This window comes from Poromitra crassiceps (assembly GCF_964638095.1).
Source record: "Poromitra crassiceps genome assembly, chromosome: 27".
Lineage (NCBI taxonomy): Eukaryota > Metazoa > Chordata > Actinopteri > Beryciformes > Melamphaidae > Poromitra > Poromitra crassiceps.
In genome coordinates, this window is record NC_139650.1 from 11,750,264 (window position 1) to 11,771,781 (window position 21,518).

General features: G+C 45.2%; 1 protein-coding gene across 1 annotated transcript in view; it reads left to right on the forward strand.

Moving 5' to 3' along the window:
* The window catches only part of alpl (alkaline phosphatase, biomineralization associated), a 28,341-nt gene extending 7,201 nt beyond the window's left edge, over positions 1–21,140 (forward strand). Inside the window, exons 2-12 of the mRNA XM_083661827.1 lie at positions 2,596–2,730; positions 4,793–4,912; positions 6,518–6,633; positions 8,469–8,643; positions 10,678–10,853; positions 13,481–13,621; positions 14,003–14,072; positions 14,179–14,313; positions 16,153–16,344; positions 16,521–16,640; positions 19,101–21,140. Coding sequence (XP_083517953.1) covers positions 2,658–2,730; positions 4,793–4,912; positions 6,518–6,633; positions 8,469–8,643; positions 10,678–10,853; positions 13,481–13,621; positions 14,003–14,072; positions 14,179–14,313; positions 16,153–16,344; positions 16,521–16,640; positions 19,101–19,366 — 1,584 coding nt within the window. The 5' untranslated portion in view covers positions 2,596–2,657 and the 3' untranslated portion in view covers positions 19,367–21,140. The remainder of the gene's footprint in view (positions 1–2,595; positions 2,731–4,792; positions 4,913–6,517; positions 6,634–8,468; positions 8,644–10,677; positions 10,854–13,480; positions 13,622–14,002; positions 14,073–14,178; positions 14,314–16,152; positions 16,345–16,520; positions 16,641–19,100) is intronic.
* Positions 21,141–21,518: the final 378 nt, after the last annotated feature.

Below are 21,518 nucleotides of genomic sequence, written 5' to 3' on the forward strand. Positions count from 1 at the left end.
TGCACAGCCCACTGACATGCAGGAGAACCTGACTTTGTTTCTGCTGCACAGCCCACTGACGTGCAGGAGAACCTGACTTTGTTTCTGCTGCACAGCCCACTGACGTGCAGGAGAACCTGACTCTGTTTCTGCTACACAGCCCGCTGACGTGCAGGAGAACCTGACTCTGTTTCTGCTACACAGCCCACTGACGTGCAGGAGAACCTGACTGTTTCTGCTACACAGCCCGCTGACGTGCAGGAGAACCTGACTTTGTTTCTGCTGCACAGCCCGCTGACGTGCAGGAGAACCTGACTTTGTTTCTGCTGCACAGCCCGCTGACGTGCAGGAGAACCTCGCTCTGTTTCTGCTGCACAGCCCACTGACATGCAGGAGAACCTGACTGTTTCTGCTGCACAGCCCACTGACATGCAGGAGAACCTGGCTCTGTTTCTGCTGCACAGCCCACTGACGTGCAGGAGAACCTGGTTTTGTTTCTGCTGCACAGCCCACTGACGTGCAGGAGAACCTGGCTCTGTTTCTGCTGCACAGCCCACTGACGTGCAGGAGAACCTGGTTTTGTTTCTGCTGCACAGCCCACTGACATGCAGGAGAACCTGGTTTTGTTTCTGCTGCACAGCCCACTGACATGCAGGAGAACCTGGTTTTGTTTCTGCTGCACAGCCCGCTGACGTGCAGGAGAACCTGACTTTGTTTCTGCTGCACAGCCCACTGATGTGCAGGAGAACCTGACTTTGTTTCTGCTGCACAGTACAGAATACAACTATGCAACACAATCAATGACAGCTAAGACATTTTGATGGACTAGAGTAGCACTTTGTAGAAAGATGTTAGTTCAAGAAGGGCCCAGGTGGAGCCTGAAAAGGTTCATATTTAGTCTCTGCTGAAAGATGGGCAGAGATTCGACCATTCTGACTGTGGGGAGCTTGTTCCACCATTGTGGCGCCAGGGATGAGAAGAGTCGCGATTGGGATGAGCGACTTTTGAGCCCCGGTAGCGAAGGAGGGACGAGGCGTCTCGCACTGGTGGAGGAGTGGAGGGAGCGATGTGAGGTTTGGAACCTGACCATAGATTGCAGGTACAGATGAGCTGTCTGGTGTACTGCCCTGTAGGCCAGTGTCAGTGTCTTGAATTTGATGCGTGCTGAGATGGGAAGCCAGTGAAGGTCCCGGAAGAGGGGAGTGACATGAGAGAATTTAGGTTGGTTGAACACCAGACGGGCTGCAGCGTTCTGAATGAGCTGAAGCGGTCAGATGGCCGAGGCAGGTAGCCCAGCCAGAAGAGCATTGCAGTTAGCCTGGGTAAACCCATCCCCCACGTGACCTGCTCTCAGACCTGCTCTGAGAGCAGGTCTGAGAGCAGGTCACGTGGGGGCTGGGTTTACCCAGGCTACATTGCAGTAGTCCAGGGCAGGCAGGAGATGACAAGAGCTTTGACCAGGAGTTGTGTCGCTTCCCTCGTGAGAAACGGACGGATTTTGCAGATGTTGTACAGGGAGAACCTACAGGAGCGGGCAGTCGCTGCGATGCAGGCCGAGCTGGACAGCTGGTTGTCCAGGATCACCCTGAGGTTCTTCGCTTTGAGAGGGTAACACAGTAGTGTTGTCAATGGAGATGGAGAGGTCAGTGAGAGGGCATTCTTTCCTTGGGAGGAAGAGTAGCTCTGTCTTACCAAGATTGAGCTTGAGGGTTTGAATATATTTAACTTTTGCCTTTACTCCTCTCATCTACTTTTCCTGCTGGCATTGTGTTTGTCCCTCTACATGTTCTTGCCCATATCTTTATTTCAGTGGTTCTCAACCTGGGGTCCGGGGGCCACCAGCGGTCCTTGAGGGGTTTCGAGGGGGTCGCCAGCAAACTGATGAATTGTTGAATTTCAGCATTTTCATTTACAAGAAGTTAGCACAGTTAGGAGAAGACCATTTGGATCAGAGTTCCTCTGTTATCTCTCTAGCTACAATACATAATGCAGTGGGGAAGCGTCAGGGCCTTCAATGCATTCAGAGAATACCATGAATTCTCAGATGGAAAAAATAAATAAAATAATAATGTTTTTTGTCCATGCAGGCCACATTTGAGTGGTTTCTGCTGGGAAAGCATTTTAACCAATCAGATATTTTCTACAGACTAGTATCTGTAGTCATGGAATTCTGAACAAAATCATATCTAAATTTGTCCCATTATTGCGATCCGAGAGACAAAATATCATCAAATGGGGATCTGTGGCTCTAATGTGGAATAAATTAGGGGTCCTTGATATGAAAAGGGTTGAGAATCAGTGATTTGTTTTGGAAAACCTAGATGAGGAGAGGGAACAAGAATGATTCCCCATTCCCTCAACAACTAACAGCTGAGGTCTCATTGAGCAAGCGACTCATAGTCCAGTGCAGTTTGTCAACAGGGCAAGGCTGAGGCCCAACCGGCCAATTACCAGGTGTGAATATGTCCGGCCGTATTATGAGCAAGAAGAAGGGTGTTGTTGCCAAGAAAGAAGCTCAGTTGAATCATCCTCAAGTAAATAAGGATGATATAGGTAATGTCAGAGTCAGATGATGACAGAGACTTGATGATCACTGTGCCTCCTTTTCTCTCCCAGCTTTTCAAAGTGCCATGTTATGACCGTGTAGAAGAAGACGTCAGCCACAGAGAGATCACAACATGAAGGTGACGGCGCTCCTCATCGTTTGCTCCTGTCTGATTTTGGGAAGCTCGGGGAAGCCGCAAGTCCCCGGTAAGTGACACTCCTGTTCGTCAGACGCCGCAAAATACAACAACCGCCAAGCTGCCTGTGAGCCTCCATGAGCTGTGCAGGGCATTTTGGGTTGTTGTTTGGAACTTCTTAAAAGGAAGTGTCACTTATCTAAATGGATGACCTGTTTTGTAACAGTTTTGTCATGTTTTGTGGATATTTTTAGAACTGTTATCTGTTTGGTGGCGCCACTGAAAATAACAGGATATTTTGTTCTTTATACATAATGAAAACTGTTATCAGCTTCCTTTTGGATAGGAGATAGCAGATAGATCTGTATTTGTCTTCTAACAACTTTTGAGTTTTGGCAACCAGAGGTGAAAGTGAACTAAGGCCTAAGGCTGAAAAGATACTTTGTTTATTGGCTTTTGTTCATTGAATCAACAAAACACCCACATAGAAAAAGACAAACACCTCAAATAAAATCCTCCCTCCCATCCCCAATAATATTCTCGGTACAAAGAGACACTTAACATAATGTCAAATATCAAATACGAGTAGAAAACGAGAGGGATTAGCCCAGGTCAACTACTGACCTCCATGTAACCACACTTGTTTACACAAGGTGCATTAGCCCAGGTCATCTACTGACCTCCATGTAACCACACTCTTACACGAGATGGATTCACCCAGGTCGACGACTGACCTCCAGGGCAAAGTCAGCAAAAGAAAAACAGGGAAGGGTGACAATGCCCTAAAATGACCTGCGAAGGCCTAAAAACAAAATATCGTTGTAGTACCGGCCGTGGGCTGATTTCTTTATTGTTTTTTTTTCCTGGAGCATCTAAGAACAACCAATATCTGTCATTTGGGCCAACTTTCAGATCTCTGCGATTTAACGACTCACGGGAATTTGCGTCGCGGCTGATGAAGAAAGAGAAAAATAATGAATCTGAGCAAAAACAGGGGCTTGAACCCCTAACAAGTAATTAAATACAAGAAAAACATCCTTATACATGAAACAGTATTTTGAAAGTATACAGTATGTATCTCCATAAGAAGATGAGGCTCCATCATGATAAAATATGTGTGGAATGATGTGTGTGCAAATGGTTTTGAAAATACCAGGTGTGTCAGTTAAAATGGTTCAACACATTTAACAGAGAGTTGAAATGCATACAGCAGCTCATACATATCCTCATGTCAACTGACACCACTGGAGTGGAAAACCACATTGAACAGGTGGTGTTTGTTCATGTTGTTGATGTGGTGTTTGTTCATGTTGGCTGTAAATGAACTATTGAGTTAGAGCCAACCACATCACCTGTAAGTCAAACATTCGGTAAAACTTTTACAATAAGGGTACATCAATTAAGGATTAGTTCATGCGTATTATGCTTAAAAAGCCCTTAATTAACAGTTAACTAATGTGTCTAGTAACCATTTACTAATTGCAAATACTGTTAACAAAGTATTAATTGATACATGATTTAATAGTTTAGAGTTTGTTAAATGGTTAGTAATAGGATTAATGGTTAGTTAATGGTTAGGGTTAACTAAGCGTTAAGGGTTCGTTAATAAGCGTTATAAGGGTTATTAATGCCGTTGATTAATGTAGCCTATCCTCTTTGAAAAGTGTTACTAAACATACATTTATTTTACCTTCAGAAGAATTCCTCCAATACTTTTGACTAGGGGTGTCACGATACACTCAGTTCACGATACGATACGATATTTTAACAATATTTTGTTGCGATGGATTTGTAAGTTGAGGGGGCATCCTCCACGCTAATTTGAGTAATTTCACCATTTTCATCCTCCGTGTCTGTAACGTCCCTCGTCTGTTCAAACAAAGCAATGAAAAGGAGAGCGAGCATGCAATCAGATGCAGATCAGTGCCACCATGTTCAGCTTCTTTTTCTCGCGATATGAGATTTCATCTCAACGATACATATTGTCAAGTTTTGATATCGCGATATATTGTGGGACGATATATTGTGACATCCCTACATTTGACAGATTTTTTAAACTTGCATCTGTTGACTACTTTAGCTATTTAGCGCTTGCTTCAAAGTTAACCAGATTTCTCTAATGTGATTTACAGAGCAAGAGAAAGATCCCAAGTTCTGGAATGCGTGGGCTCAGAGGACCCTGAAGAGCGCACTGGCACTTCAAAATCTCAACAAGAACAAAGCAAAGAACATTATCCTCTTCCTTGGAGATGGTAAGAAGTGATATAACTTTTTTACAGTCCTGAGATTAGTGATATTTGTAGGTTCAACTCATACTAACTCGTACTAGTTAACTGCCGCGGTTCCGGGTGTTTTGCGGTGATTTGTTGTCGTTGTGACGTCACGCTGATCCCTCGTATATGTGCACATCATGTTATCGTACCGTAGTTAGAGCAGTGGTTCTCAAATGGGGGTCCGGGGACCCCCAGGGGTCCTTGAGTTGGGTTCCAGGGGGTCCCCAGCCAAAAGCGGGGTCATTTATTTTCGCTCTAATTCCATTCATAAGTAACACAATGACTATTTTGGTCATGGGTTTTATACACTTTCTGTAATAAAACATCTAAAAGCAACAATCTTATTATCATACGGGGGATCGTGGGACAAAATCCTATCAAATGGGGGTCCGTGGTCTAATCTGTCAGTTTAGGGGTCGTTCATGTGAAAAAAATGTGAGAACCACTGAGTTAGAGAATAAGAAAACAGCACCTTACACTCTTTAAAAAAACATCTGTTTGACTTTGGTAACTAAGTAACTGCAGGGAGGGAATCATTGTTTTCATTCTAAACGTTTTCCTACCATTTACTGTGTTTAGGGGGGATTCTGTTAACCCATTGATACCTGATGCAGCATTTGTGTCTATATCCCTCATTTGTGTGCGTATCCCTTTAACACCGCGAACCGCGTTAACGCGGTTCGCGGTCTTAAAGGGATACACACACAAATGCTGCATCAGGTATCAATGTCACACAATAAACTATATCCTCACTCGACTTCTTCCTCTCAGCGTTTGTGTTGTGTTCAGCTTCAGCGTTTGTGTTGTGTTCAGCTTCAGTAATGCGTGGAAGGTTTCCTTCGGGCTATGTGCCTTTCATACTTTCCTTTTATTGTCCATATTTCCAGGCACTCAGTCCTGAGCCAACCTCCAGCTAACCTACTGCAGCTGCAATCTAAAAGAATCCCAATCCAGACAAAAGTCATGGGAAAACCGTGTGGAGCTGCAGGTCCGTCTGGCCCCTGCTGGTTAAAGATTACATTGTTGTTTTTGAATCAAGGACATTAGAGAAGCGTCCATCATGTCAGTCACTATGGGAAGGTCACAATACATTAGCACTATAGGAGTGGGGGCGGGGCGATGAATACAACATAGTATCGCGATACTTTGCGTGGCAATATTATTGTATCGATACACGGACACCAAGTATCGATCTTTCAACGTATAATATTATATCGCGGGGCCTCTGGTGGTTCCCACCTCGACGTCCTACCTATGAGTTTTGCAGTTGAAAAAAAAGGTAATACATGTTACTACAATACTCAGCAGATCGCACAATTTTAAAATGTGGTGATAATATTGTATTGTGGTGCCTCTGGATTCCCAGCCCTAGCACATACTAGGCCTACACACCGCTCGTCCCATGCTGCTGAAGTGCCAAAGAAAAGCAGCCACACGCCACACGGCAGCACAGTGTCACAAATGGAGCGCGCCCAAAGTGTTAATGTACGAGACGAGCCGGGGGCAGCCAGCCTGTCGGCGCCTGGGGGGGGAAACGCATTATAATTTATGGATCATAACAGGTGACCCCTTTTTGTTGTTTAGGCATGGGCGTTCCCACGGTGACGGCCGCCCGGATACTGAAGGGACAGCTGAGCGGACAGAGCGGGGAGGAGAGCCTGTTGGAGATGGACAAGTTCCCCTTTGTGGCTTTAGCCAAGGTCTGCCTGCTATTATAACATGCACTGTATTGATTTGGCTGTGGGCAGTAATGGCTTCCTGACCGGGCCTGTGACCGTCAACAAGGTCATTCACAGTCTCTGACGCACTGTGTATTGTGTTACAGATATGATTTAAAAAAAAGCCAGACAGACATCACGGTGTAGTTTGCTTATTTTTATACCTCAGGCAGACAAAACATCTTGTAGCTTGTAGTGATTGTGATGACTGTTTTGTGCAACTGGGACACATAACAACCACTTGAGACAGCATAACACATTTGGACATATCGGTATTGTAGCAGAAGCATCACTCCAGTGAGTGAGCACACTACAGGGCTACAGGGGTTGACTAATGATTATTTTCATGATCAGTGTTTTTATGATGTCAAAACACCATGACAGATGCCTATCACAAGTTAACCAAGCGCAGAATATTCATACAATTGCTTACTTAGACCAGTCCTGTTACGATTTTTGCTTTGAGATGTTTTGTCACAGAACGTGTATGAAACCCATGATCGAAACATGCATTCTGTTATGGAGAGTTTTCCCTATCCCTATTATTATTATTAGAGCACGATTTATTGATTTAGTGTTCTAAATCTAGTGTTTGTAAGGCTTTTCCCCAAACCACGCCCTCACACTCAAATAGCCCCGGCTCGCTCTTAGATGTGCTCTGCTGCCTTGGGCTCAAACTGTATGTTTGCACTCAAATACTACAGTCTAGTTGCTTGGACAGATTTCTCACCCTGACACTCAAATAGCCACTGCTGCTCACCCTTAAGTTTGCTCTGCTGCTCACCCTTAAGTTTGCTCTGCTGCTCACCCTTAAGTTTGCTCTGCTTGTGCTCAAACTCTGTGCTTGAATTTTTTTTATTAATTACTATATATATATATATATATATATATATATATATATATATATATATATATATATATATATATATATATATATATAGTAATTAATAAAAATATATATATATATATATATATATATATATATATTTATTTATTTATATTTTTTATTTATATTTTTTTCTTGTAAGCATACAGTTTGAGCACAAGCAGAGCAAGTATAAGTGCTAGCAGGGGCCATTTGAGTGTGAGGGCGGGGTTTCGATTACAAAATCGGAACATGAAATTAATAAATCATGCTCTCAAATTGATAGATCACGCTCTTGAATAAAGATAGGGAAAACTCATGGTGTTACTTATGGATGGTATTATACTGAAAATACATTATCCCCCTTTTTGCAGGGGACCCCCTGGAACCCCCTAAGGACCCCTGGGGGGCCCCAGAGCCTATTCTGAGAACCACTGACTTAGACGAACCAGGCAGCCAAAACAAAACACAGTATTCACTCTATCTGATATGTACGTAGCAGAGGAAAGCAGCAGATAACAGTATTCACTCTATCTGATATGTACGTAGCAGAGGAAAGCAGCAGATAACAGTATTCACTCTATCTGATATGTACGTAGTAGAGGAAAGCAGCAGATAACAGTATTCACTCTATCTGATATGTACGTAGCAGAGGAAAGCAGCAAAACACAGTATTCACTCTATCTGATATGTACGTAGCAGAGGAAAGCAGCAAGTCTGAGAATTTGCCAAGCTGTACTGTCATAGCTGCATATGTATGGTATGGTATTTTTACTTGACAAGTGACTGAAACGATGAGTTTCCTGTCGATCGACTGACTATTCAATTCATCGACTAATTGTTTCTCAACAATGACGTCACATTGTCAAAAACAACAAAAACTCCGTCACAAGCAGATCAGAATGAGTAACCGCCATTGTGACACGTCACTGTTCTTGAATTATCTCCGCAGACATACAACACGGACGCACAGGTGGCAGACAGCGCTGGCACGGCCACGGCATACCTCTGCGGGGTGAAGGCCAATGAGGGCACGGTGGGCGTGTCCGCAGCTGCCGTGCGATCCCAGTGCAACACCACCCAGGGCAACGAGGTCACCTCCATCCTCAGATGGGCCAAGGATGCAGGTACAATTCCCACAATGCATTGTAACACTGTAACATAACGGGACACAGGCCGTTTGATGTATGCTTTTTTACGCCACAGGGATGCAGACTCGTTATCGTGCGGTTCTTTCTATAGTGTTCTGATCCGTTTTGACCCACTCGTGGCTGTGGTTTATGCTGTATTGATGTTGGAGTGGGAATATTTGAAGCAACCGGTTTGAAGCGTTCATGAACATGATGATGCGCTCAATGCCGATTCTTTTTTATCCGCCTCTGCCTGGTACCTTTGTTTTTAACTGCTCATCCTTTGAACAAAGCTCATTTTGGATACATTCTTATTAAAAAGGAGCAGAAATAGGCTTTTAAGTACACATTTTTTCAAAGGTTTCTCCACTGCCACTAGCTATGGTTTTGATCACCTTTTTGTCCGCTCATGTGTACAAATTATTTGTTTCATTTCACGTACCGGTCAGCCTCAGATCAAACCCCCAACTATGGTATTTAGCTATTATTAGCTACTATTTAGCTACACAAGATCGCACAAGGCCAGTTGTCATGAAGTAGCTGTTTCAATCAAATGCATAGATATGAGGCTATAGTGATGCTATTGCTACATAGGTGACTGAAACACTCTCTATCTCCGGAGATGTACCATTTCCCTCAAGAATGTGTTATTATCCAAGGATATGTGTCCTGGTGTTATGCAATCGGCTTAGGTACATGTTGCATCAGGCAGTATTTTGGGGAGGAAACAATGGAGGCAGCATGGACAAGAGGAAGACAGAGAGGTAAAGGGAATGAATATGATGGCTCTACCGTGAGAAGCAGTGGGTGGGGTTATTATGATGATCTACCATAGAGACACTGCGTAACGCGTCATCATTCAGAAGCCACGCCCAAAACGAGGGAAAACAGAACCCCCCCCTCCAATCCTGGCGTTCTCCTATGTCACGTGCATGGTTGCGTGTTGCACAAAAAGATTGTATATACGGAAGATGAACACTCCAACTTACTTCCTTAACAGTTAGATCCACATTTTTCTTCTCGTCAATTCTCAATGACTTCCTTGTTTTGCTCAGGAGTACAAAAAAACTTTAACTGGCGATTTTTTACATTTGTTGTCTGCGCAGCCCACCACACAACAGCTTTTAGCTATGTTTAATTCAAGGAAAATTACGCTGGTCTATGGGAGCGAACGGAGCGATTTCCCCCGTGATGGGCGTGGCCTATTTCATGCAGTGTCTCTATGGGAAGCAGTGGGAGTGGTGTGTGGGGGTGGGGTCAGGGGGCGGAGATAATAAGAAATCCAATCATTCCTCTCGGGACATAGCGGGCAGCTGTTGACCTCCCGTGCTGGACCCTGAACAAAGCACATAGAAACACACTTTCATCAGGCCGGTTTTACTCTTCGCTCCAGAAGAGATTTTTTCTTTCTTTCAAATGTCCCCTCTGTTTTCTCCTCGGTTGTACTCGGTTGCCTATTATCCCCCCTGCTGTCCCGGTCGTTGCTCCACCCCCCTCTGCCGAACTGGACAGAGTTGTAGACCTAGCACCATGCTTCCTCCGATACATGTGCAGTCTAGCACCATGCTTCCTCCGATACATGTGCAGTCGCCAGCTGCTTCTTTTCCACCTGACTGCGACACGTTTCACCGGCAGGACGTAGCACGTGGGAGGATCATGCTATACCCCCCAGTTCCCCTCCCCCCCCCCCCTAACAGGCATTCCTGACCGACCAGAGGAGGCACTAGTGCAGCGACGACCAGGACACATTACCCTTAATCCAGCTTCCGACCTGCAGACACGGCCAATTGTGCCTGTACTGTATGTATGGAACACCAAGCCGGAGGTAACACGGGGGCTCGAACCTGTGACCCTCATGTTGGTAGGCAGGGAATCTACCGCTGCACACCGGACTCCCCCAGAAGAGAAATGGACCGGGTCAAACGGCTTGATTTGGGGGGACGCTGTTACAATTTCCTCCTTATTTCCTTTCATTTCCAAGATATAGTCCTATTTACTTATTTAATTGCGTGTGTTTTTTGTCCACTGTAGGAAAGTCAGTGGGAATAGTGACAACAACCCGCGTCAACCACGCCACCCCCAGCGCCGCCTACGCGCACTGTGTCGACCGGGACTGGTTCTCCGATAACGAGATGCCGTCTGAAGCAGTGCAGGCGGGCTGCAAGGACATCGCCAGGCAGCTGTTTGAGAACATCCCCGACATCGACGTGAGTCACAACAATCATGACCACGATTACGCCCGCAAAGCTGTTTACAACGCTGTTCTTCAGTCTGCTTTGAACAGTCGCTCTGCCACACACAACACACATCGTGATATCTGTTGTTCTGCCAACACTTCATTCGGTCCTGAAACAGTTATGACTGAGAGAGTGCCATGTGCCAGCTGGTGCCATGTTACAGAACAGTCTTTCTGTTGCATATAAAGGAATGGAATGGAAAAGGAAAGGAGTAACAGATTTCTAAATAACGAAATTGGCAATGAAAATAGTTTTGAGCTGTCCTTGGTTTTCTTTGATGTGGTGAGTTATTTCTATCCTCTTAATTGTGGGATGTGTTTTTGGTTTTAAAGCATCGTGTCGCGCTTCTAGTTTTTGATGTTCGATGTTTTTATTGTCTTTTAACATCTGAGAACGATGTTGGGAATATGTGTTCTCACTTTAAAGGTCCCATATACTCTTTTTTTTAAATCTATTTAAAACATTTCTCAGTGGTCTTTAAAATAAGGTTATGAATTCTGTTGTAAAAAAAACAACTCAAATCCAGGCTCTGTGGGGCTCTCCACCCTCTCCGTTTCTCCCCTCATTAAATATGCGCTGCTCTGAGTGGGCGGGCATGACATGATGATGAGGCGCTGCTCTCATTGGCTGCCTGATCGTCTGGGGGAGGGGGGAGGGTGCAGATGTGGGAAAACTCCCAAACCAACATGGCAGCTCCTTGTAGAAGAAAACTCTGTGATAGAACATGTCAAACTAAAGTGCAAATATGCAAATTGCTCCCATTGTGACATCACAACGGGAACTTGTAGAAACACGTGTTTTCCCAGGAAGGAGGCGTGTTCAACAATACAGAGGCATTCACTTTTCACATTCTGTGGGTTGTTGGGTTTAAGGATGATTAAAGTGTATAATGTATTGGGCATGGAAAAACATGTTTTTCATAATATGGGACCTTAACACCAAAGACATGTAAATGGATAAATGGCCTGCATTTGTATAGCGCTTTTATCCAAAGCGCTTTACAGTCAGTAGGTACATTCACCCATTCACACACCGATGGCGGCAGGTTACCACACAGGGTGCTGGCACACCAACGGGAGCAATTTGGGGTTCAGTGTCTTGCCCAAGGACACTTTGACATGCAGACTGGACAGGGTTGGTATGGTATGGTGTTTATTCTTAATCCCCGAGGGGAAACATGGCACTGACTCCTGTCAGTGCCTCTGACCAAGGCACTGGCAAAAGAACTGGGCCTCTATCTTCCGACAGGCGCTATCCCTAAATAGCGCTTTGCGCACTGTTTGCGCATGCCTTAAGGCACGGAAGATAGCATTCCGCCTTGCGCCGTCCGCCAGGTGTTCTGCCGAGTTTTGCTCCCCCGCCGAGCAGCAAAAAAAACATCCCCAACTCACGGGAGCTACTTGTAATGATTTATACAGAAATGTAACTGATTCAAAGTGATATAATTGTCTGGTAGACATGACCTCCCTGATTTCTAAGTTAAAACAGCCCCGAAATATGTTGGGGATGCAATTCTCGGCGAGCATGCGGAAACGTTCACGGCACCTGTTGCAAGCGTAAATTACAGCCGTGCCAATTCTGCCAAAAATCATCTGCGCCCCAAAATGCCTGCGCAAACAGGATTTGGGCGGTCTTAACTACCAGAATTATTCACAGGCGTGGCCAGGCAAGGCTGGGGATTACGTCAATCAAAACCAATCAGATTCCCGTCTCGCAATGGTTGTTTGCGGGAGGTTGCCTCGCCAAGGCATGCAATATGCTGTAATTCTCTCCATGCGTAATAGAGTGTATTCACTCGTGCGAGGACAGAGAGAGCTTATTGACAGATCGTCTGTGGTGCCAACGACCCTCCGGGTGGTTATGAAGGTAAATAGCCTATGTCCATTGTCCAACAAGTTCTCAATTCATTTCCCTCTTTGCAATGTGATAAAAGTTTCTCAGTGAGTTATAGTTGATTGCCTCACTGAATTATCTGCTAATACCCAATTTTTGCAGCATAACTTGATGTCTTGGTGTGGCAAGGCTGTGCTTAATGACATATCCAAAAGGAATTCCACTTACCACTCGCAAATACCTCTCTGCGCTGGGAGCGCAGCCGTAATCTCCGTGCAGAGCGCCCAGCGCATGGAGGTATTTGCGCGTAAGAGGTCCTTTTCAAAGCTCTTAGCGCAAAGTAATTGCGTGCTGCTGACGATAGGGTAACGCCCATCTATCCCACATTTTAGCGCTGAAACACCTGCTTTGGCATGGGGCAGCCAATGCCCAGTACAATTATCACAGGCATGCGCTTGTGTCCGCCCCCAATTTGCATTGTGCACGGCGTTAAACGAGCGCAAACGCAAAATTAGCGCTTTTGGGAAGATAGAGGCCCTGGAGTTGGTCCCCGGGCACTGCACTGTGGCTGCCCACTGCTCCTAGTTCTAGGAAGGTTCCTAGTAGAGGATGGGTCAAATGCAGAGGATGAATTTCCCCATGGGGATAAATAAAGGAGAACTTAACTTAACTTAACTTAACATGTCATCATTTGGGTTCTTTGTTCTTTGTTTTTGTCTGACAAATCCATCAATAAATCCAATCGCTGTTCTGCCCATGTTCAGGTGATTATGGGTGGAGGGAGGAAGTACATGTTCCCCAAGAACACGTCGGACGTGGAATACCCCGGTGTGGCGAGGCACAGCGGCACCCGCAAGGACGGGAGAAACCTGGTGCAGGAGTGGGAGGACAGGATGAAGGATAAAGTGAGTTTCTCCCCCTCTTCTCTTCCCTCTCGTCTTCCAGCTCCCTCTTTTATCTTCCCAATATACTACTTGCACAACTCCACTACTTCCTGAAATGAGTAGGGCATCTTGGTTTCCTGTCCTACACTATGGGATGAACTGATTAATGTCAGGTATGCCTGATCACTGTTGTTGTGACTGCAGCAGTCAGGCACACCTGGCATTAATCAGTTCATCCAATAGTGTAGGACAGGAAACCAAGATGCCCTACTCATTTCAGGAAGTAGTGGAGTTGTGCAAGTAGTCTATTACATTTTCATATTCAGGAGTTCAAAGCGACTGCGTGTTGGTATGGGTCACAGTGCACGTGCTCTTACTTTTGTGCTTGTCTTTACTGAACAGAAAGGCCATTATGTATGGAACAAGGAGGGGCTTTTATCGCTAAATCCTAACAACGTGGATTACCTATTGGGTAAGATTCCACTTTCAGCGCCATTATGAATATCTCATTGAAGTGCAAATGAGGTGATTTTAAAACCTTGCGTTTCTCTTTGGACCATGTCTACCTGCTCTCTCAGGTCTCTTTGAACCCGGAGACCTGCCGTATGACTTGGAGAAGAACAGTGACACCGAACCTTCACTGACAGAGATGGTGGACGTGGCCATCAAGATCCTGAAGAAGAACCCGAATGGATTTTACCTGCTGGTGGAAGGCAAGTTGCCACATGGTCAGATCGGGCGGTGATGTTTAGTCCTGTCAGGGTTTTCAACGCGTGGAGCCCGACCAAGCTCCAACCTTCAGTTCGGAAAAATGAGGCCAATGCGGAAGTACCAAAAACTGCAGTTCCTCAAATGGCCACTTGAGGCTGGCTCCAAAAGGGAGTCATTCCCCATTCACCCTCATGTCAAAATGCCCGACTTTACAGCAGAAACTGTTTTGGTCTCTATAGCTAATTTTGCCATTCATAACAACAGTACGGGGGGTGAATTTTTATATAACTTCTCAAAAAGCAGTCAGAATGGGAAAATGACCCTTCTTCTAACTTGATTTATGACCTCAGTAAACACTTTCCTAATGGGTTTATGGTCTCAATCGCAACTCTTCTTCAGTGCAGTATGGTGTTCATTTAGTAAATGCTGGTCCCATTTAGAGTCGAATAGACGATAAAGCAAACTATGTTTTGGAGCAGGATTGACAGGTCGCCTGTCCAGTGATTGGGCAGTCCTCCGATCACGGACCAATAGCAGGCGGCGCTGCGGCTCTTTGGCCACGTCCATATTTGTATACCTATGAGCCTGACAGACAACCTAACCTTGCCTAAGGGGCAGTGGGTAGGGGGCGGGGCAGCAGGGTGGCCGATGGTTAGAGAGATCGCCCTCAGCCAGAGGACCTGGGGTCAAGTCGCAAGTCGGCAAGCATCTGCTGAAGCGTCCTTGAGTAAGACACTGCTGAGCTGCCAACCTGATTCCAGGCTGTTCTGTAGCCGAGGCTGTCCTCTAAACTCCCTGGTGCTCCTCCGTACATCGCTGACAAGCCTAATGAATTATTCCTTTTAGTGATAAATAATAAATAATAGATTTATTTGAATGTGAGCTCAGCTCTCTGGTTCCCTCGTTGAGCAGCTGCCTTGCAGCCATCAAGTACATTGTGACACAAATGGTCAAGAGAGGTTCATTTAAATGAACCATCATCATCCTCTTTTGGCTGTTTGCATCTCAATTACACCTGATGGCTGCCTCCAATTATTGCCTTAGTATAGTGACGGCGGAAAAGTTGAGAGGGAAAGCAGGAACAGTTTCTCTAAGCGTCACGTTAATTTGTGTGCTTTCAAGTAACACTCGGAGAGAGTGATCATACATTTTCAGAGAAACTCAAATTTTATTCAGCCATTGCTAAAAACAACAACAAGCTAACAGTAAGGTGACTTGCTAGCGACTGCTCTGTGGAGGCAGAGGGAATGAGAGCTAACCAGAGCTTTTTCTCTCTGGGCAGGTGGGTGTATTAACCAGAGCTTTTTGGCCCTCTCTCTGGGCAGGTGGGCGTATTAACCAGAGCTTTTTGGCCCTCTCTCTGGGCAGGTGGGTGTATTAACCAGAGCTTTTTGGCCCTCTCTCTGGGCAGGTGGGTGTATTAACCAGAGCTTTTTGGCCCTCTCTCTGGGCAGGTGGGTGTATTAACCAGAGCTTTTTGGCCCTCTCTCTGGGCAGGTGGACGTATTAACCAGAGCTTTTTGGCCCTCTCTCTGGGCAGGTGGGTGTATTAACCAGAGCTTTTTGGCCCTCTCTCTGGGCAGGTGGGTGTATTAACCAGAGCTTTTTGGCCCTCTCTCTGGGCAGGTGGGCGTATTAACCAGAGCTTTTTGGCCCTCTCTCTGGGCAGGTGGGCGTATTGACCAGAGCTTTTTGGCCCTCTCTCTGGGCAGGTGGGCGTATTAACCAGAGCTTTTTGGCCCTCTCTCTGGGCAGGTGGGCGTATTAACCAGAGCTTTTTGGCCCTCTCTCTGGGCAGGCGGGCGTATTAACCACAGCTTTTTGGCCCTCTCTCTGGGCAGGTGGGCGTATTGACCATGGGCACCATGAGGGCAAGGCCAAGCAGGCGCTGTACGAGGCGGTGGAGATGGACCGGGCCATCGGACGGGCCGATCTCATGACCAGCATCCACAACACCCTGACTGTCGTTACCGCCGACCATTCACACATGTTCAACTTCGGAGGCTACACACCCAGAGGAAACAGCATTTTTGGTACGTCGTGATGATGATGTAAGGTTGTAATGATGTATGTCATTGAATTGTCAACCTGTTTGGTTCTGATGACAAAGCCTGATCCCTCGTCTGTTTGGTTCTGATGACAAAGCCTGATCCCTCGTCTGTTTGGTTCTGATGACAAAGCCTGATCCCTGGTCTGCTTCCCTCCACAGGTCTGGCCCCCATGGTGAGTGATCTTGACCAGAAGCCCTTCACCGCCATCTTATACGGGAACGGACCAGGTTTCAAAATGGTGAACGGAGCGAGGGAGAATGTCTCTACTGTTGACTACCGTAAGTTCTTTGTTCAGAGTGCTTTTCCTAGAAATAGGATTACAGTTCATGAGAAAATCCACCCTAAAACACGATAACTCTTAAAGGGATAGTTCAGATTTTTTGATGTGAGGTTGTATGAGGTACTTATTGATAGTGGGCTGCTCACAGTAGGTTGCGTCCAGCGCGCTTCCAGTTCGGAGCAGCGGACAGGGGGAACAGAGCTCTCTGTTTCTGTGACTGGGGGTCACGAGCAAAAGTGTAATTTAGCCACCTAAAAGAACGCTCACCTAAACAAATCAATATCAGTGTACATCTACGCTATATTTTGACCATTTTCAGTGCTTTACTTTGCCGTCAAACAGCCCTTTCATTTGGTGATTATGATAGCGATTATGATGGAGATAAGAGTAGCCTATAGACACACTGCATGAAATAGGCCACGCCCATCCCGGGGGAAAGCTCTCCATTCACTTCCAAAAACCGGCGTCATTTTCCTTGAATTAAACATGGCTAAAAGCTGTTGTGTGGTGGGGCTGCGCAGACAACAAATGTTAAAAAATCGGCAATTAAAGTTTTTTTTGTACTCCCGAGCAAAACAAGGAAGCCATTGAGAATTGGCGAGAAGAAAAATGTGGATCTGGCTGTCAAGGAAGTAAGTTGGAGTGTTCAACGTCCAGATCTTTGTGTGCAACACGTGACATAGGAGAACGGCAGGATTGGTGGGGGGGGGGGGGGGGATTTGTTTCCCCCCATTTTGGGCGTGGTTTCTGAATGATGACGCGCTCCACAGTGTCTCTATTATGCAGTAAATGCATTTCCTGTAAGTGTGGGGGTGTAAGTGTGCTGTCAACTCCCACTGCAGCCTAGATGTAGCCTGCCCTACAGTATGTGGGTCTGTGCTGTAGCGTCATTCACGAGTGGGGGGGGATCGCTATCTTGATCGTACTAGTGCTTTCACTATTACTATGACTATCACTATCATTATTGCTCCCTCCACCCACCAGCTGGATGCAACAGGTTCAGGCACATCTGTGGGTTCATTGGAAGTCTTTCTGGGAAATGGCGAACTGAAGTCAAACTAGTTGAAGCAGTTAGAGGGGAAATTCACACAAAATAAATTGTGACACTTCACACTTCAGAACACACTGATTAATCACAGAACATTTCCATAACACATTTGATTAAACACAGATCTGTGACTAATTTCCAGTCATCAGTCCCTGTCTGTCTTGAATCAGGAGTCGCTGTGGTTTTCACACTATATGACTGAGCTGCGACAGAGGATCACACATGACAAGATATTTCACCAGGAGAATCCCAGACCAGTCCACAAACGCAGTCTCACCCGGGTTTTATTCGTTCTAAACACACGCGTACACAACATGAGTCATTCTACGCAATTGGTTCAAAGTAAGCAGGTTCACTGCTATCTCAAATATTATTCCGGGTTTGAATTTTTATTTCGGGTTTCAGTTGATAATAGAACGATCTTAGTAAACGTCGAAGATTTGCATAGCTACTTAAATGCTTTTTAAATTTGTTTTGTTTAAAGTCGAGCTGAACCCAAAAATGACTTTTCTTTTCTTTTAGTTCAAATACCTGGGTATGCAGTGCACCTATTTAATAATGTATGCAAAGAAAATCACAACAATCTCTTTAGTTTTTCACACTTTTTCACATCAAAAGTTCATTTTTCAAGATTTCATTGATAACAGTAATGTAGTTTGCTGACGTCACCTAGTACTATCAAATTTCTACCCCATTTCAACCAATCATATCACGACATGCAGCTGTCAATCAATCTTCAAATTTTCTCTTCCAAAAGAAAGAGAAAATGGCGCCTAGTGCCTGTCATCTGGCAGAATTCCTATCCCATAAACTAACTACTAACTTGGCCAATTTTTAGAAACATGAACAAAAAACAAAAACTATAATCTCTAAGAACGCAAAGAAATGTAACTGGCTCGTTAAAACACGCATTCCATGGATATCGTATTTACAGCAGCGATAATGGCGCGGCCGCGCGCATCTGAGAGCTTGGTTGTCAGGGGTCGCACTTTGGAGATTCCAGGCCGACGGGCTGCACTCTCCGCTCGGCAACACGAAGGCAGCTGGCTGCCTGCGGCTCGCTGAGCTCCACTCCTCCCGTCAAAAGGCTCTTCCCGAGGGGAGCGCCACAACACACTGAATCCCACTTGATTTGGAGGCGGAACACGCCAGGATTGGCCAAAGCCCAATCCAGTCCCCAGAATTGTCAAATAAAATCATCGACATGATACTATGACCCGCCTCTCAACCTGTCATCTTAGACAAATTATGTTTTCACACACACACACACACACACACACACACACACACACACACACACACACACACACACACACACACACACACACACACACACACACACACACACACACACACAGAGAGAGAAACGTCTCTTGATGATTCACAAACTTGTGTGTCTCATCCTTCCAGAGGAAAACAACTACCAGGCCCAGGCAGCGGTTCCTCTGCGCATGGAGACACACGGCGGGGAGGACGTGGCCGTGTTCTCCAAAGGTCCCATGGCTCACCTGCTGCATGGCGTCCACGAGCAGAACTACATCCCCCACGTCATGGCGTACGCCGCCTGCATCGGCCACAACAAAGAACACTGTGTGGCTGCTGGAGGGACCGCCCGTTTGAGCCCCACTCTCCCGGGCCTGGCAGCTCTTCTCACAGCCACCAGACTTCTCTGCTGACCTCCTCCCCACTTCATCCTCTTAAAGGGCTGCTTTGTATCATTACCAGATATGTTGTGTTCAGGTGACGTCACGTCAAGATGGCGACCGGGGCGAGAACATTGACCATTGGCTTGTTTGCAAACCACGTGATCATGCCGGTGGCCAACCAGAAGCAGGATACATAGGAAGCGATAGGAAAGCACTCGCAAAATCGGACAAGTTGCTGGAAAAACCGCTTCTCTTCATTGCATATGGATCATAATCCTTTATGTTTTGCAATCTTCTGGTGATACCTGCAGCGCGGAGCGGCATCCAACCTCCTGCATACTCACTTTCCTCCATTCTCCATAGTAGCTCTGGGAGAGCTGCCCCTCAGACGTCACGGAGACGTCATCCCAATCACGTGGACGAAAACAAGCTATTGGTGGTATATGCAAATGAATAATGTTTAACTTACCTCCATCTTGCCTGGACCGAGAGCTCCCCCCGTTCATTCACTGAACTTCCTGGACCAAATGATGTCATAATGATGTCACCAATGAGGGACCATAATGACATCATTATGACATCATTTGGACTACTGATTTTGTAATGATACAAAGCTGGTTAAAAATCAAGCAAAGTGGCCCTTTAAAAAACTAGTTACACATTTTTAGTATTTTCACTTTTGTCTTTTTTTTGTATTTCTTCTAATTTTACTCTACACAATTTTGAACATGGGACCACTGTGTCGGGGCACTTTAACTTTTGTTGGAATGTTTGGAATATGAACAGAGAAAAGTGGGAGGATGTCAGTAATGTAGATAAACCTGTTGGGATTTGTAAAAAAAACTGTTACCTGCTGCATTTAAAGTCAGTTTGAATTGGTGCTGTGTAGATTAAATTACCATAAAGTCAGATATGAGATGAGATAAGGTCAACTTTATTGTCCCCTGGGGGAAATTTGTCTTGGTCAAAAAGTGCATATAGCCACATCCCAGCTTAACAAACAGACCACATACAAACAGTCAACAACAAAGAACATAATAATTCCATAATTGCACTGATTTCAACAGAGGAAGTGCACACCAAGACGTAATAGTTGCAAAGCCCCATTGATTGCACTATAGCTGTGGTTTGGCCAATTCTTTGGAATAAGCGTTTTAAGCGCTTTTAACAGGCCAGTTGAAACCCCTGTTTTGTAATGTAGGCCAGTGGTTCTCAAGTTTTTTCACATGAAGGACCCCTTCATGTGACTGACAAGAATTAGACCACGGACCCCCATTTGATAGGATTTTGTCCCACGGTCCCCGATAATAAGATTGATGCTTTTAGATGTTTTATTACAGAAAGTGTATAAAACCCATGACCAAAATAGTCATTGTGTTATTTATGAATGGAATTATAGCAAAAATAAATTACCCCCTTTTTGACTGGGGACCCCCTGGAACCCCCTCAAGGACCCCTGGGGGTCCCCGGACCCCCATTTGAGAACCACTGATGTAGGCTATGTAAATCATCTGAGCTTGAATAGATAGATTGGCCTTGCAAATGTTTGACAATGTTTGACCCTTTTTCATCTTTTAAATGTCCAGTAAACAGAATCTACCTCATCAGCTTTCATCAGATCCCTCATGGAATCATGATGTGTTCAGAAACAGGTTCCATTTGAAGAACACATTTGATGCTGAAAATTGAGGTGGTTGAATGTAAAAAAAAAAAAAAAAGTTCAATATAAATAAATGATGACATGCATTTTGTTCTCCTACGTGTGTATGCGTGTGTATACGTGTGTATACATGTGTATGTGCATGCTCCCAAAATGCACTGAAATCCCCTCTTACTATGACTGTGTCCAAAAGCAGAAGTTGTGAAAATGAAAATAAATGAACTTTGATAATGTGGTAATCAATTTTATTGCCGTTGAGTCAATTTCAACTTCCCTAAAATTGTATTTGGCCCCTTCCACATTTCTGCAATAGTTTATTTGTGAGTAAAATATTTTTGCAGATCCAGGATGCTTAAGATCACATTTTTACATTACGAAGGATTATTTTTTCATCAGAGTATTATTATTTTTGCTTTAACGTCACTGGAGGGAGATAACATGTTAAAGTCTCTGTCACTCTGTAATGCCCATAGAGACAGTCCACATGTCTGGGAACGCCCACAAAATGTTAAACGGCTGGCG